This window comes from Mytilus trossulus, chromosome 4, assembly GCF_036588685.1.
Source record: "Mytilus trossulus isolate FHL-02 chromosome 4, PNRI_Mtr1.1.1.hap1, whole genome shotgun sequence".
NCBI classification, from domain to species: Eukaryota; Metazoa; Mollusca; class Bivalvia; order Mytilida; family Mytilidae; genus Mytilus; species Mytilus trossulus.
Genome location: NC_086376.1, coordinates 5685258 through 5700873, shown reverse-complemented (window position 1 = coordinate 5700873; position 15616 = coordinate 5685258). Strand labels below are relative to the sequence as shown.

The following is a 15616-nucleotide window of genomic DNA, read 5'->3' as shown; positions in this document are numbered from 1 at the left end:
TTTGTTGTAAATATCAAATCTGGAACAAATGACGTTAAAAACAGCCTTAACTGACGTTAGCCAACTTACAATGAGTACCCCACTGCTAATATGGTAGACAAATCTCACAACTTACCCCTTCTAAAAATGATTTGTGAACGAAAATGACAAAAAAACAGTTACTCTTGAACTTTAAAACTATAAAGGCATTTTAAAAGTATTCTATATGTGGAGTAGTATGCATCTGAAAATAGTTGAAAATAACGCGGAAAATCATCGTTTTTGACATGGCATTTTTTGCACCTGAAATATAGATGTGTTTTAAAGGTACAACATGAAAGCCGCCGTAAAATAAATTTCCCCCCACCTGAGTAGCAATATGCATGTTACATGATCTTCTTGGGAGTATAGATCCTTGGTACTGACATTGTTTTTCGTCTTAATTACATGTTATACTATTCTCTAAATTGTCTTTATGATTATTACTTTTACTGTTTCGTCTGTATCTGGTGATTTCCGTTTGACTTGGCTCTGTGCTTGTACAGCCCATCATTCATGGTGCTTGTGTTATTGTGCTATGGTAAATATTTGTATTCTAGTTTTTCTCTTTTGATAATGTTATGTGTCTGCATGTCTTATTGTGATTTTTTGTTACATATAACGAGGCTCTGTATTTATACATCCTGTCATTGTGTTATTATGCTATGGTAAATTCTTGTATTCTTGTCTCTCATGTTAGCTGTTGTTTCTTTGTTGCATATTTGATTGCTTTATGGTTATTATCACAATGTTGACTGCAGTACCCCAAATATTTTTAAATGTTTGCCTATTATGTCCAGTTTTTTTTCTTCATCAAAATAATTATCACACCAGAACAAAATTTGAACTTGATCTGAAACTTGTCATTGTAAAACATTACACAAGACTATAAATCAATACCTTAAAGCTTTTAGAAAAAGTGTTGAAAGCTGATTTGGCCGACTGAAAGATGGACAGACTGAGTGTAAACCTTAAGTTGACTTTGTTGGTAGGGGACGAAAAAGAAGTCGTGATTGCCAATTAGACAACTCTTTGACAAGAGGCCAAATGACATAAAATTAACAATAGGTTTCTGCATGGCCTTAACAATGAGCAAAGCCCATACCATATAGACATCATCTATAGTAAAATTCTGAACAGCTTCATGACTAAACTTTTTATACATTTTCCAGTACTATGTTAATTCTGCTTCTCATTCTCAAAGTCCTTTTTTATTCCTGTTTTTCACAGTGTCTATGCATCACAAAAACAACTTTTGACTCTTGAGTTATTTATTCTGGATCTTTCTTATAAAATATGAAATTCTTTATGTTCAAACAGGACACATCACATAATAATACTAATATCACACACACTTGTAGCACTGTCATCAAGGGGTTTGTTCGTCAAAAATGAAATAAATATAAAATGTATGCAAGAAAACATAGTTTTCATTTCTAGGAAATAATGTATGTAAATTCACTTAATTTTTTCACCATATACATGCTTGAAATTAAATAATTCAAGCAGCCATCATAAGATAATGGATGGATTTCTATTTTACAAGATCATGATATTGTATGACCACATTCTCACTGAGAACAACTCATACTGAACATTTAATAAGCAGAATAATACAATAAATAAAGTAAACAGTGTTCAAGGCTCTGGTCCCTCTGATGCCTGGGCGTCTGGTGCTCCTTTAGGTGGAGCATTGGCATCAGATTGCTTCTTTGTACCTGAGACAATATCATCAATCCTCAATAATAACATGGCAGTCTGAAATTAAAAGTAAAAATGTAGAAAAGATGGTATTGTTGGTGCATTAGGAAGACAAAAAATTCACTACAATATTTGCATCTTGTTATTTTGATGTCAGCCAGACCAGAGAAATCTTTGTGATACAAATTAAAATTATTAATCAATAATGTTCAATGACTGGATATTGAATTACACTTTTTGTCATATTATCTCATCAATCAATTAATGATTGCTTAACGTCAAGCAGCAAATTTAATGCATACTAAGGACAAGAAATTGTTAATATTTTATGAATATCAACCCTCCTTTGGATTAGACAGCCAAGCTGAGGTACATTTTTAACACTAGTTCACAAGATTAAAATCTGCATGAAGACATGTCACACTAACCACACACATTATTTTGACAATTCAACCAGGATTTGCTCTAGCTCCTTAATACCCTCAAAAATACCAATCTTAAAGTCTTTGGTTTGGATTGAAACCACAACTTCCCACTGGCAGTCCAAGATTTTGACTTCATCATTTTGTATGTATTATATTAATAATTTTTTTTGCTACCTACCTCAAGTGCTGTTTTAAGTGTCTGCACTTTAACAGAGAATGGCTCCCATATACCATATTCTTTCATGTCAACAATTTTACCATTTTCACCATCAATACCCCATGATGTGTTGTCAGGTGATGCATGTTTAGCCTGAAACAGAATACTGTAATGCAATCTTTTGATTGTTTTGGAGAAAAAAAACTGCTGTACAATAAGTTTGATTCATAATTCATGAATTATTTCCTTTTTTAATTTTGTTTATATATATTTTTAAAACAACTTTATTTACAACTTGATACCACCATTTAATTGTATTTTTACCTTTTAATACTGTTTAACTAGATACAGAATACCCTTCTGCTACATATATATAAATTAAAGGACTCTTTAAGGTAGAATCCTTGGTTAGCTTGCTTGTTACCTGAACCGTGAAGACCTAAGGAATGTATATTACCCTCCTTTCAAAGTAGCACACTCCTAGACAAATATATTGGTTATCTGTTGGACTAGTCTATTCTTAAAGGAAGGTAGTTTACCTAACCTAATTTACCTAACCTAATAATGACTTCACTGTTAAGCTAACAAGCAAGCTAACCAAAGATATTACCATTAGCTTCACACTCAATGAAATCGGCTGTAATTAAGAAGGCAAACTGTAGACTGAATAAGGTTTTAAAATGTTTATCATACTGAATATACTAACCCTAAGTGCTGTAAGTGTTCTAATTGGGTTGGCTCCACAGTTCTGTATTAATGTACGTGGGATAACCTCTAATGCCCTAGCTACAGCCCTGTATGGCCATTGGCTTACACCCGTAATTGCCTTAGCTTTCTCATTCATAGCCTGTAAAGAAAATAAGTCAAATAGAGATATAAGTAGATACAAATGGTCATTTTACTCACAAATATATATCCTTTATATTTTACTCTATCATAAAATGGTTATAATGAAGTATCAATTATGAATTAATGAACAATCATGATATTAATGTGTTAGATTCTCAAATATAACATTTCACAATATCACTAGGATCAAAAGGTAGACACTGCTTTCCCAATATCTGATCCTCAACATAAGTAATACACATGTATCTTTTAAAACAAAATGTAACAATTTTTTTATCAATTGTGCAAATTAAAATGCTTTTTCATTAAAAATCTATGTACATTTGTATATTGTGTAAATATCAATATAATGTTGTATTTTATAAGTGTGTTATAATCATTTGAGGACTCACATGAAGATTAGTTTTAAAGTCAAATGAAACTATCAAATGGTAAAAAAATAATATTAATTAAAATGAATGCATATACCTTAAACTTAGTCTTCTGTGTATGGTTTTACCATTTTTACACATCTATTCCGTAATAGCCTTGAAATGAAGACTATTTATTCATTTCATTTTAACAGAACATGTACCAGAGATTCAACTCTTTCCTTCTTACCTGAGCTAGAGCCATTTCAGCAGCTCCTCCCCTCAACTCTTTCCCCCTTACCTGAGCTAGAGCCATTTCAGCAGCTCCCCCCCCCCCCTCAACTCTTTCCCCCTTACCTGAGCTAGAGCCATTTCAGAAGCTCCTCCCCCAGCCACTAGTTTAGGTTCTACCATCACATTTCTAGCTACGTTCATTGCATCTTGTAAGTTTCTCTCGATTTCATTAAGGATATCTTTACTAGCACCTCTCAGTAAAATAGTACATGCTTTGGGATTTTCACACTCTACTAAGAAGGTAAAATATCTGAAAGGTAATAAAACATTTTGTTTATATGCAATTGTCTACCATCTAGTTTGAATTAAAAGAAAAGTTTCTGTGCTTCAAATGCCTTTTTCTATTGTCATAATTGAGACAAAACATTGTATTTAAGATTAAAAATTAAGAAAAGTAAATTTAACAATTCCTTTCCAGTTAAATAAATAACCTTGCCATTTAAAACTGCCATATTTTGTATATCAAAATGGTGAATGGAATTTAATTTTCATTGATATTAGCAATCCTTTATCAATTTATAATAATGTAACTTTTATGCTTGCATTGATAACTGTGCTATACATGTACTTTATTATAAACTTACTCATCCCCAAACTTCTCGATGTAGAAAAGTCCACAGCCAGATCCTAGATCATCTTCCTTAATTTCATCAGTTCTATTCACAATTGTTGCTCCACATGCTCTGAAAAAACACAAAACTTTTAATTAAACATTTTTGTTGATTAATCACACATAAAACACTATTCCTCTTCACATTTTTTTTTGTTTTTCATTGGATTAACTCGGATTGTTTCAATATATTTAAAATCAATTATTTTTGCCTGCTCATCATTCCTCAGTTTCTAAAGAGAATTTGGTAAAAGCAATAAATTCTATAAATATGATCAATCATTAATTATACTATAACAGTCAAACCTGATTAAACCGGACCCTGAATAAACCGGTTTCCTGTCCATTCCGGCCGAAAATGAAAGTCCCATATTTTTCCATTCAAAGTCTTTGATAAAATACCCTTTGTAAACCGGACCCTGTGTATTCCGAATTCCGGTCTAATTATGAAGTCCCAATACTCTTAATTACATTAATTATTACCTGTCAAAACCGGTTTGTCTAATTAATTTCAATGATCGATATGCAATCAAAATATATTTGATAATCAATAAGTCAGATGTCAAACTGTGAACCTAGCTACAATCGTACAGTAGTGAGCTGTATAAACGTTTTATTAAACGAAAAGACACACCGAATATTGTATTGGATATTGTACACTGTAAGACAACGTTTCGAAATTGATGAAATTACGTTTGATAATATTCTAGCTTTTTAATCGGCCATTCCAACATTTCAAATTATTGATCATGGGAGTAAATCGAAACTCTCGTCTTACAATCCAAACAACGCGAGCATTATGATGCAAATGCAAGAAATGAAAAACGAAGTGAAAGTATTTTAATTTATCAGATATAATTTACAATCAGAGAGAACTTTTACATGCAAAATGTCGGACGTCACAAGTCATTAACTTCCGGTCAAAACAAAAAACCTGAATAAAACCGGCTCACTGTCCAAACCGGCCCTTTTTCATAGTCCCGTAGCCGGCCGGTTTATACAGGTTTTACTGTATTATATTAATCACATTCAGTCATGTATTTATAAATCACAATCTCAAATTTATAGATATTGTATGTAGAGGGAGACCGAGAATTTTTATATACTCTAAAACAATTTAGTAAAATTGAAAATCGAAATGGGGAATGTGTCAAAGAGACAACAACCCGACCATAGAAAAAACATCAGCAGAGGGTCACCAACAAATTCCCGCACCGGAGGCGTCCTTTAGCTGGCCCCTAAACAAATATATACTAGTTCAGTGATAATGAACGCCATACTAATTTCCAAATTGTACACGAGAAACTAAAATTAAAATGATACAAGACTAACAAAGGCCAGAGGCTCCTGACTTGGGACAGGGGCAAAAATGTGGCGGGTTAAACATGTTTATGAGATCTCAACCCTCCCCTTTTACCTCTAGCCAATGTAGAAAAGTAAACGCATAACAATAGAGCTAGATACACCATAAAAACACTAGCCAATTGGCATTCCCTTTAGATGTGTCATTGTTGTTTGTGTTTGGTTGTAACATTATTGATATACATTGTATGCCCAACTTCTGCAATCATTTATATCCAGTGCCTTACTAATCATCTCACCTTGCAATTCTGTTATTATCAGACTTCCTGACCCGTCGTATCACACTTATTCCTGCTTTAACAAGGAAATGTTGAGCTAGATCGGAGACACCTTTCTCTGTAATTATCAAGTCTGGTTTGAATTGTATTACTTCAGCACAGATCTTTTCAATATAATCTTCCTCCATCTTTAAAATTTTCCTAAAATAAAACAAATAATCATTCATGTTTTGCCAAATTAAATCTTGGAATAAAAAAATACATTTGATGACATATAATTATCAGCTTAAACCGTAAAACCAATTAAATTTTTTTGTCATTCCATCAAAAAGAGTTTTGAAAGCAATATATTAAATAAATATATTTTATTTCCAGGGTAATCATTAACAAACTCAAATAATAATATATATGCCATTCCATCAATAACAACTATTTCTATTCAAAATGGAAATTTAAAAAGGAAAAATCCCGGACGTAGTTCTGCAATACTTATATTCTATCATACTTACGTAAAGTCTTCTTCTTTTGTTATTTCTATGTTGGTCTACAAGATTAAAGTACATATTTAAAAGATAATTACTTAGTGCAAACTGTAGTTGGATCTTTTTTTATCTCCAAGGTTAATTAACTGAAACCAAAGAGACAATATCCTAGGATAGCAATTTCCAGTTTTGATATATTTTCATTAATTATTTGGGCAAAAAATTACAATATATACATTAAACAGATGAAGTAATTACTTCAAAATAAACATATTGGCTGCAATGCATTATAGAGATTTCTTAGTGAAATAAAAGTAAACCATAATTTCTCTTATGAAACAAATCTGAATATTTGACTCATGTTTACATGAAAGAAACATATTCCCCAATAAGAAAATTGTTAATTTTATTTCTAAATTATTTTATTTATTTCCTGATATGAAGTAAATGTGACGGATTCTTACCTGACTTTCACCTTTTTTATATTCTAAATTACAGTCTAATAAGAGTATTTTAGGTTTCTCTATTCTCCTGAAAAACAAGACAAAATCTATTACAGACGTAGACAAAATAAATTTGAGACAGACCAAGATTTTAGTCCATCAAGAGCAAGAATTTCATTTAACCCTTTCCTCCATGGATTTTTTTTAACATACTTGATTCGCATAGGATTTTTTTCATGAAAAAAAAATCATCAGGTTCAAAGTGTTAATGCATTGTGAAAACTAATACTTTATCAATGAAATTCGAGTCAGATATATTCTCATGAATCTCCTTTTCATATTAAATACAATTTTTTTAAGTCTGATGCAGACATTTTCAAGTCAAGGCTTTTCAACTGAGGTACTACACAGGCGTCATTATGGAGTAAAGGGGGTGGCGTCAAAAGACGTCATTATGGAGGAAAGGGTTAAAACAAATGCAAACAGCAAGAGATTGGATCAACCATAAATCAGCTGAAGTCATGGTAAAAATAAGGATAATTATTATTATTGCGCAGATCAAATTTATTCATTCATAAGTGTGTTAATTTACATTTGTTGATTGAGTTAAGCCTTCCAATTGATATTTTATTGTGTGTTTTTCTATGATGTAATGTTATACTATTGTTTCAGAAAAAGGGAGAAGGTTTGGTACCATTAAAATGTTTAATCCTGCTGCAAATGTTTAATCCTGTCCTACATCAGGAATCTGATGTACAGTAAGTTGTTGTTTGTTTATGTTATTTATACGTGTTTCTTGTTCTCTTTTTTATATAGATTAGACCGTTGGTTTTCCCATTTGAATGGTTTTACACCAGTAACTTTAGTACTTCAAGCTTGTGTTTGGTGTGATCCAAGGCTCCGGGTTAAAAGCTGTTCAGTCCCATCATGGTTTACTTTTATAATTTGTTATTTGGATGGACAGTTGTCTAATTGGAACGGCACTCATACCACATCTTCCTATATCTATGAAGTAATTCAACTAAACAGTATCGTTTAAAGTATGTAATCTGCAGACAGTGTTTCATATTACATTAAATGATTACGTATATAATCTCTCCAATCAAATATATCTGTTTGATGTTTTTGAAAGGAAACAAAATGTTACTTCCTGTTTAAAAACTACTGACCTTTTCATTTTAGGATGAACAACATCTTTGTTCAACATTACTCCTTTTAAAACTTGTGAATCTTCTATTGTTCCTCCAGGTATCTAGTAAAAAATTGTAAGGTATCAAACATCATTACTATTTGCGTCTTTAAATTCATTGTATTGTTCAAATGAATGAGAGTAAGAAATAAAATCAGGTGTATCAGTTTGTCAAAAACCAATGTGAAAATTTATGGCAAAAAGAGAAATAAAATTATTAATGTTTTTTTTTTATCGACAAGGAGAGAATAATCAGAGCTTTTTTTGCCTTTATTTTAAAGAGAATTTACAAGTTATAACCTGTCAACATCAAAATATCAAAATTAATATAACAGAACCAATTGTAAATGTGAACTGTTTATGATAAACATCAGTACATTAATTCCAGTTCAGTTCATTTTGAAAATAATATTAACATGGCCAGTCTGTTAAGTATATTACCTTTTCTACTTTTGCATATCTCTTGATATCAATTTCTTTTCTACCATTTTCTTCTAAAGCTACTGTTGCTGTTGCATCTAAAGCTATATTACAAGCTAAATCAGACCTAAAAAAATATTTTAAATGTAATGAGCAATGAGGTCAAATATATTAAGTGCAGACAATTATTAACTGAGGTGCAAAAAATATCTATTTGTTTTCTCTATAGCCCTACCCAAGATTTTTTCAGTTTCTTTTCTTTTTACATCAGGCACAATAAAAGTCTGACTGTTGACAACTATTTTCTTTTGTGTCATAAAACTGACCTTTAAAAGTATATAAATCGTGTAAATCATGTCAATAAAACTTTAAAAATATAATTTGACAACAGGTTCTACTGTATATATAAATGATAAAGATTAAAAACACGCAAGTGAGAAACAATTATAAAAGTTTCAATTTTTCCTGATTTAAAAAAAAAAAAAAAATTCTTACCATTTACTTATAAACTTTGTTCCAACACAACTTTTAACAATCTTCAACATTTCAGTTCTGTTATTTGTGTCTACTGGTACACTGTAAACAAAGATGTAATCAGATTATCAGTTATATAATTCATAATAAGCATCCTGAATAATTTTTTTGACACAAGAAGTCATTTAATAAAAATATATTTCTTTGATTAAGGAATGTTCTACAGTCCAAATTTCTACTTCTTTTTCTTCAACATACTGCAAAACTTCTATCAAATGTGACAGACTGTTAATACAGTATACACAAGATGATTGAGGTTAAAATTCACTCCTGACTGTGTGTTTCATAGTGACTTCTGTTGGGCCATTCACTCTTAAATACACTAGTAATTTTTGGGGCCCTCTAGAGCTTGCTGTTTGATGTGAGCCAAGGCTCTATGTTGAAGGCTGTACATGTACCTTGACCTATAATGGTTAACTTTTATAAATTGTTACTTGGATGGAGAGTTTGTCTCATAGGCACTCACACCACATCTTCCTATATCTATATCTATATATACAGAGCAGCAATGGTGAGTATGCAACATCTTACCTGACTTTTTCTCTAAGTATATCAACCATATCTTCCAATGCCTGTCTGTAAGCACTAATAATAATTGTAGGGTGCATCTGTTGGGTCAGGAACTGTTCAGCTACTGATAGCATTTCACCAGCTGCAAATAAAATTCAATGGTATTTCAAATTATTGTCACTGAACTAAAATCAATTTATTAATTTTTGAATACTTTAAACTTTTTTCCCATACATATAAATATGAGCAATCAACAAGATCTTTTATAGGTTCCCATAATATTGCATGGTTGTTGTCACATTGATGCTTAATGCAATCTTTTATCATACTTACAAAAGAGGGGGGTCTTTTTTTGTAAGTATGATCAAAAACAACATGAACAACAACCAGGCAATAGGATTTGTTTTCCTATAAGACATGTAAGAAAGATCCATTAGAAAATTATTCATAAGTTGAGTATAAGATTTGACTTGGACAAAAAGATGATTGACTTAACCAGTAATATAACTGATTCATTCAATGTTAAAGGTCCACTAGCTTCAAGATATGTGTCAAAACTTTAATTGAAAATTAGAAAGATTATATCATAGGGAACATGTGTACTAAGTTTCAACTTAATTGGACTTCAACTTCATAAAAAACTAACTTGACCAAAAACTTAAACTGGAAGTAAACAGACAGGAGAACTAACAGACTGAAAAACATTATGACTCTCTTTTATCGTAGGTGTGGCATTAAAATGAGACTTCATCTACCTAATATAATAACAGATGTAGTTCCATCTCCAACTTCTTCATCCTGTGTTCTGGCCACCTCGATCATAGATTTGGCTGCTGGATGCTGTACAGTTATCTAGAAATATATAATTTGTTTTTCATAATTGTTTAACATCAGGCTTTAAGTTGACAATGAATAAAAATGTAATTGAGTTATGTAATCCATTAAAGTTTATCAGGCCTAATCAAATCTTTCTTAAATGTTATAGACTATATCATGTGTATGTACGAATGAATGTACTAAGTGAATTTATTTGGCAAAAGGGGTTACACAGGGGGTCAATTGATTTTTTTTTAAACTTTAACTAAGTTTAAAACTTTGCCACCTCTTCACAATTCTTTTCATAAGACAAATGCTAAATCAAAGCCTGAAAGGCTGTAAAAGCAATTGCTGCCATGTTTATGTTTTGGGGACTTTTTTTTCATCCACATATATTTAAGAATTAAACATGACAGGAGTGTTGTCTAGTGAGAATTAAGAAGGTTTTAACTTTATATCAATTAAAGACTTTAGCAGAAAGTCATTTTTAATATGTTTTATATTTCACAAGGAGACAACACGTTTGCCAGGCTAAAGTTGGGGTCAAATATACATGTGCTGAAACATATAACTCCAAGAGAAATTATTATGGATTATCCCCTAGTAGTGTTTGTAACTGGGCAATAATTTCCTTTATTGATTTAATTTTCATAATTAATTTAAATTTAACACTTCAGTTAAAACATTTCAACTTTCCAGACGCAAATGTTGAAAAAACGGGAAAGAAACAAAATATTTTACAAGACATAAACATGTAAAAAATAAATATATATTTCAGCTGACTAAAAATATTTTCATAATGTTACTTTGTCATCATTTCTTAAAAACTAAGTCCCAAACATTATTGCTCAGTTGATATGTGTCATCCTCATGCGGTACGAGATAACTATAATTCTCATGCAATCCCGAAAAGAGGGACCATCACAGACAAACATGACATTAAATCGTCATTATACGAACAAGAACAAACAGCTCTAAGTTGCTTTGATATTTATCCAATTTTCAGGAAAGATTGTGAAAATGATCTTCAATATTTCGAAAACATGTGAAATAAAATTGCAAACACGGTGGACCGTCGAGGGTCAACAAACGTAGTAGACTCGTCCATTGGAAAGACGAGGATAATGGTTTCATCATTTGTCATGCATACCCAGTTTTGAATATGATATCCAAAAAGGATGTCCTTTTTTTAATCTTTGAAACTAGAAAATTCCAAATTGTAAATATCTCTTCATCTGGACTTGGCATCTATCACGTTTGGACGGGTCCATTTCATTAGTAAGGTGATCGATAAATCTTACGGAGTTATGACAAAAAAGGAAAACAAACTTATTGTTATGTGTTTTTAACAAGGGTTTCGTTCCTCCAAATTATTTGCGCAAACAAATCAACAAAATAGGTCAGTTAACTTTGTCTATTTTTAGATTACAGGTAATCATTTGACACTACGTATAACCTGATAACCTGTGTAGTGATTTTGATTTTACGATAAATTTATGAATGAACGACAATTTTATGAATGAACAAGAGCACCTGACCTCTTTCTTAAAAAACACCAATTAAACATATAAAACCGTATATTATAAAAGATAATTCAGTCAAATTTTCAATACTAAATCAACAACTGAAATGATTCCATATTTTGTTGAAACATCGTACGAACGGAAAACGGAATCGCAGGTATAAAAATGCATTTTTTTCTCTCGGACGTCTATGTTTTTTGATAGTCAAACGGTTGTCCCCCTAAATACAAAAATACATCTACAAGAACGTATGCTGAAACTTCTTAAATCCACTAACGTTTTTCAAAAGTTTCAAGCTATGTATTGCATTAGAAAACATACATAGGTGTTTAAGAATGACAGACCAGGAGCCTGTTTAACAAAATACTATGGCTTGATCTGGGCGGAGTCTCTGATCTGGGTCACAAAGATGGCCATACGCGACGGCATGAAAGCAATTGCTTTAAAAATAAGGATACACTGACATGAATATGTATTTATACACTGAATAAAGTTTATTAGATGCCAAATGTCATACACTTGGAATTAATCTATCATCTTGTATCAAACATTTATAACCATATTTTAGGACTCTTCTTACTTGGACAATAAATAGTAATATGCTAATAAAAACTTTAATTATACGATTTTAAATATTACCTCTCTAAGTATAGCATTGCCATCATTTGTCATGACTATACCGCCCATAGGGTCCATCAACATCTGAAAATATATATCATAGATGTTAAATCATATTTTGTACAACTATTCTAACGGAATCCACTGAAAATATTTGAACATTGATACACTTAACCATGCTCATTATACGAGAACAGCTGCATGTATAAGAATTTTTTATTTTTTTTTAATTTTCAACATAAATTCTATATGTACCTCAATGTCTTATACATAAAGGTCTATTCAATAACTGAAACTATTATATTAAACAGTTACTATGCTTCAAAGCTTCCTATGTGTCTATCAGCTTGTCAATACATCATGAATAAGTTTAATGGAAAATTCAGATATTGACTTTACACCAGATTTATTTATTGAATATTGTGCATATAAAAGTGAAGGTTTTGTGAATTTTACTGGATATAAATAATCTCCATGTGACAAAATAACATTTTATCAAAATAGAAGAAAACAGAATATATTTCAGATGTTCAGAAAATAGAATAAGCGATTCTAAAATAATATACCTTCAGCATGGATCTTGGTCCTAGACATGTTCTTATTATATCTGCAATGGCCTAAAATTGATAAAAGTACAGACATTTTATATAATTATCTGGTGCTTTGTTAAATTCAATCAAATCTACACTATCTCCCAAAAGAGCAAATACTAATAAAAATCCTTGACCACATGCACACCTTCAATATGTATACAAACAGAGAGAAAAGTGAAAACTTCCTAGGATTTAAAATGTAAAGAGGAGTTGTGCTAAATAACTGTATACCCATAATAGTACAGATGGATGGGGGTAAAACAATATGCTCCCTTCTTTTCGTTGCAGGGACATAAGTTGGTACCATAAGAATAAGAATAAGAATAAGAATTTTATTAGTTTGAAATCCAAACAATAGGATTGTTACTAAAATACACAACAAAAAAACAAACAAACAGGCATATTAAAATTACAAAAAATTACATAAGAGATCAACACTACTGACTAGATCATTGAGAAGACAAGAATCATGCAAGGAGCTAAAAATAATCATATTTCATGTCTTTTTACAAAACTTATACAGTGAAATCTGATGATCTGTATATAAATGAACAAGTTGAATTTGGCTGATTTATGACGAACTTTCTGCATATAAAACACAGCCATGTCAACAAAAGGGAAGTAACTCTTGATCCAATTGTGACAATAGTTCTTCTTCTTCTTCTTATGGTATCCAGTTATCCATCATATTTTGATGATTACTAACTGCTGCGCATGCGTAGGATAATAATAAATAAATATTTACAAAATAAAGTGCCAAAAAATAAACAAATACTAACATGACATGTGGTTAAAACTATTTACATAACTACTAGGTTTACTGTTCTATATTGTAGAGAACAGTAGGTGTTAACTGTTCTCTAAAAATATTTAAAGTGGGAGAAAGTACTACCTTTGGAGGTAGTACATTCCATTGTGTAATAGTATACGGAAAAAATGAATATTTGTAACAATCTTTAACTGTAAGTAAATGTCTGTAAGTTTGTGTATGAAGTTGTCGGGTTCTATTGTCTGTTGGTATGAGTAATGTTGATGGTACAGCGACAATATGGTGTACAATTTTATAAAACATTATAAGTCTTGTTTTAAGTCTTCTTTGTTGTAGGGTAGGCCAATTTAAAGTATGGAGCATGTCTGTAACGCTACTGGTGTTGTGATAACGATTACAGGCATATCTAGCAGCCCGACGTTGAACCATCTCAAGTTTATTGCATTGTTCAGCAGTATGAGGGTTCCAAACCGAACAAGCATATTCTAGTTTAGGACGTACGAGTGCTAGATATGCCTGAGACTTAATGTTTGTAATGGATGTTTTCAGATTTCTTTTTAGAAAGCCTAGGCTTTTATTAGCATTACCAATGATGTTGTTTGTATGCTGTGTCCATTTTAAATCTGATTGCAGTGTTACTCCAAGATATTTTGCGGAGGAGACAGATTCTAAAGTGTGGCTGTGAAGGATGTAGTCGTGTTTGATGGTATTTTTCTTGTTTGAGGCAGTGAGAACTGTACATTTGTCTGGATGGAAAGCCATCAGCCAGTCTTCTTCCCACTTTGCAGCAGCATCAAGATCTTCCTGAAGGCTATCACAATCTTTTTTAGATTTGATGCTTTTGTATATGATGCTGTCGTCTGCGAACAGTCTGAGTTTACTGGATTTCAAATATTCTGGTAGGTCGTTAATATATACAAACTTGTTGAATACAAACTTATTGATAATAAATGAACACAATGATTTCAGAATTTACAAAGGTAATTTAAGCTCAGTCTCAAGTAAACCCATTAGAATAAAGGCCAAGGTAAATGTTTAAACATTAAGGAAGACTTAAACCTAGATTTCAGTAGAACTCCCCCCTTTTTCATGTCTTTGCCATAAAAGTAATTGTGCGTTCAATTTATGAAATGTTATTTCAACCATTTGTAAAAATTATATATATAAAATTTCAAACAATATAGACAAAATTCAACCAACAGTGCAGCTACAGAAAAAAGATGAATTTTCTGGAACATTCTTATTTTGATATGGCTATGGCGACGACCATGTGAAGACATGTTCATACCTTTCCAGCAGCAATGTTGCCTTTCTGTACAACCTTGCCGGTTTCCCGCTTGGTGTTTTGGTCTGAAAAATAAAAAAAAGAATTGTTAGTTGAATGATTGAAATTGTACTCGATAATAGGGCGTCGCGATACAAAATAGAAGAAACTTACTAAGTACGATTATTCCAGACATGCTTTTTGTTTAGCCGGAAATCAAGTGGCGGCCTCAGAAATGAGGTTCGATAACTCAAAAATATTTCCCGCCACTTAATGAATATTTTAAAATTTAAAAAATATATGCCCTCACTCATTTAGTATTTATTATTTGAACAGAGTTTGATAACTTCCATTTTTTAATTTTTTCTCTAAGTTAAATTTTGAAACAGTATGACAATAAGAGCACATTAGCAGGGGATGGATGCCATCATGGGGTCATTTGTTTCAAGTTAAATCTAGGAAACTACTCTG

At 31.4% G+C, this 15616-nt stretch overlaps 1 protein-coding gene across 1 annotated transcript; it reads right to left on the bottom strand.

The window, feature by feature from the left end:
• Positions 1–1271: 1271 nt before the first annotated feature.
• LOC134714540 (T-complex protein 1 subunit gamma-like) lies at positions 1272–15402 on the bottom strand. The gene is made up of 17 exons (XM_063575865.1): positions 15320–15402; positions 15170–15231; positions 13086–13136; positions 12541–12603; positions 10318–10414; positions 9584–9704; positions 9014–9094; positions 8540–8645; positions 8079–8161; positions 6931–6997; positions 6494–6528; positions 6006–6185; positions 4379–4477; positions 3858–4044; positions 3008–3148; positions 2323–2454; positions 1272–1776 (listed from the first exon to the last, which is right to left on the bottom strand). The coding sequence occupies exons 1-17, from the start codon at positions 15339–15341 to the stop codon at positions 1657–1659; spliced, it is 1647 nt and encodes a 548-aa protein (XP_063431935.1). The 5' UTR covers positions 15342–15402; the 3' UTR covers positions 1272–1656.
• Between the last annotated feature and the right edge of the window lie 214 nt (positions 15403–15616).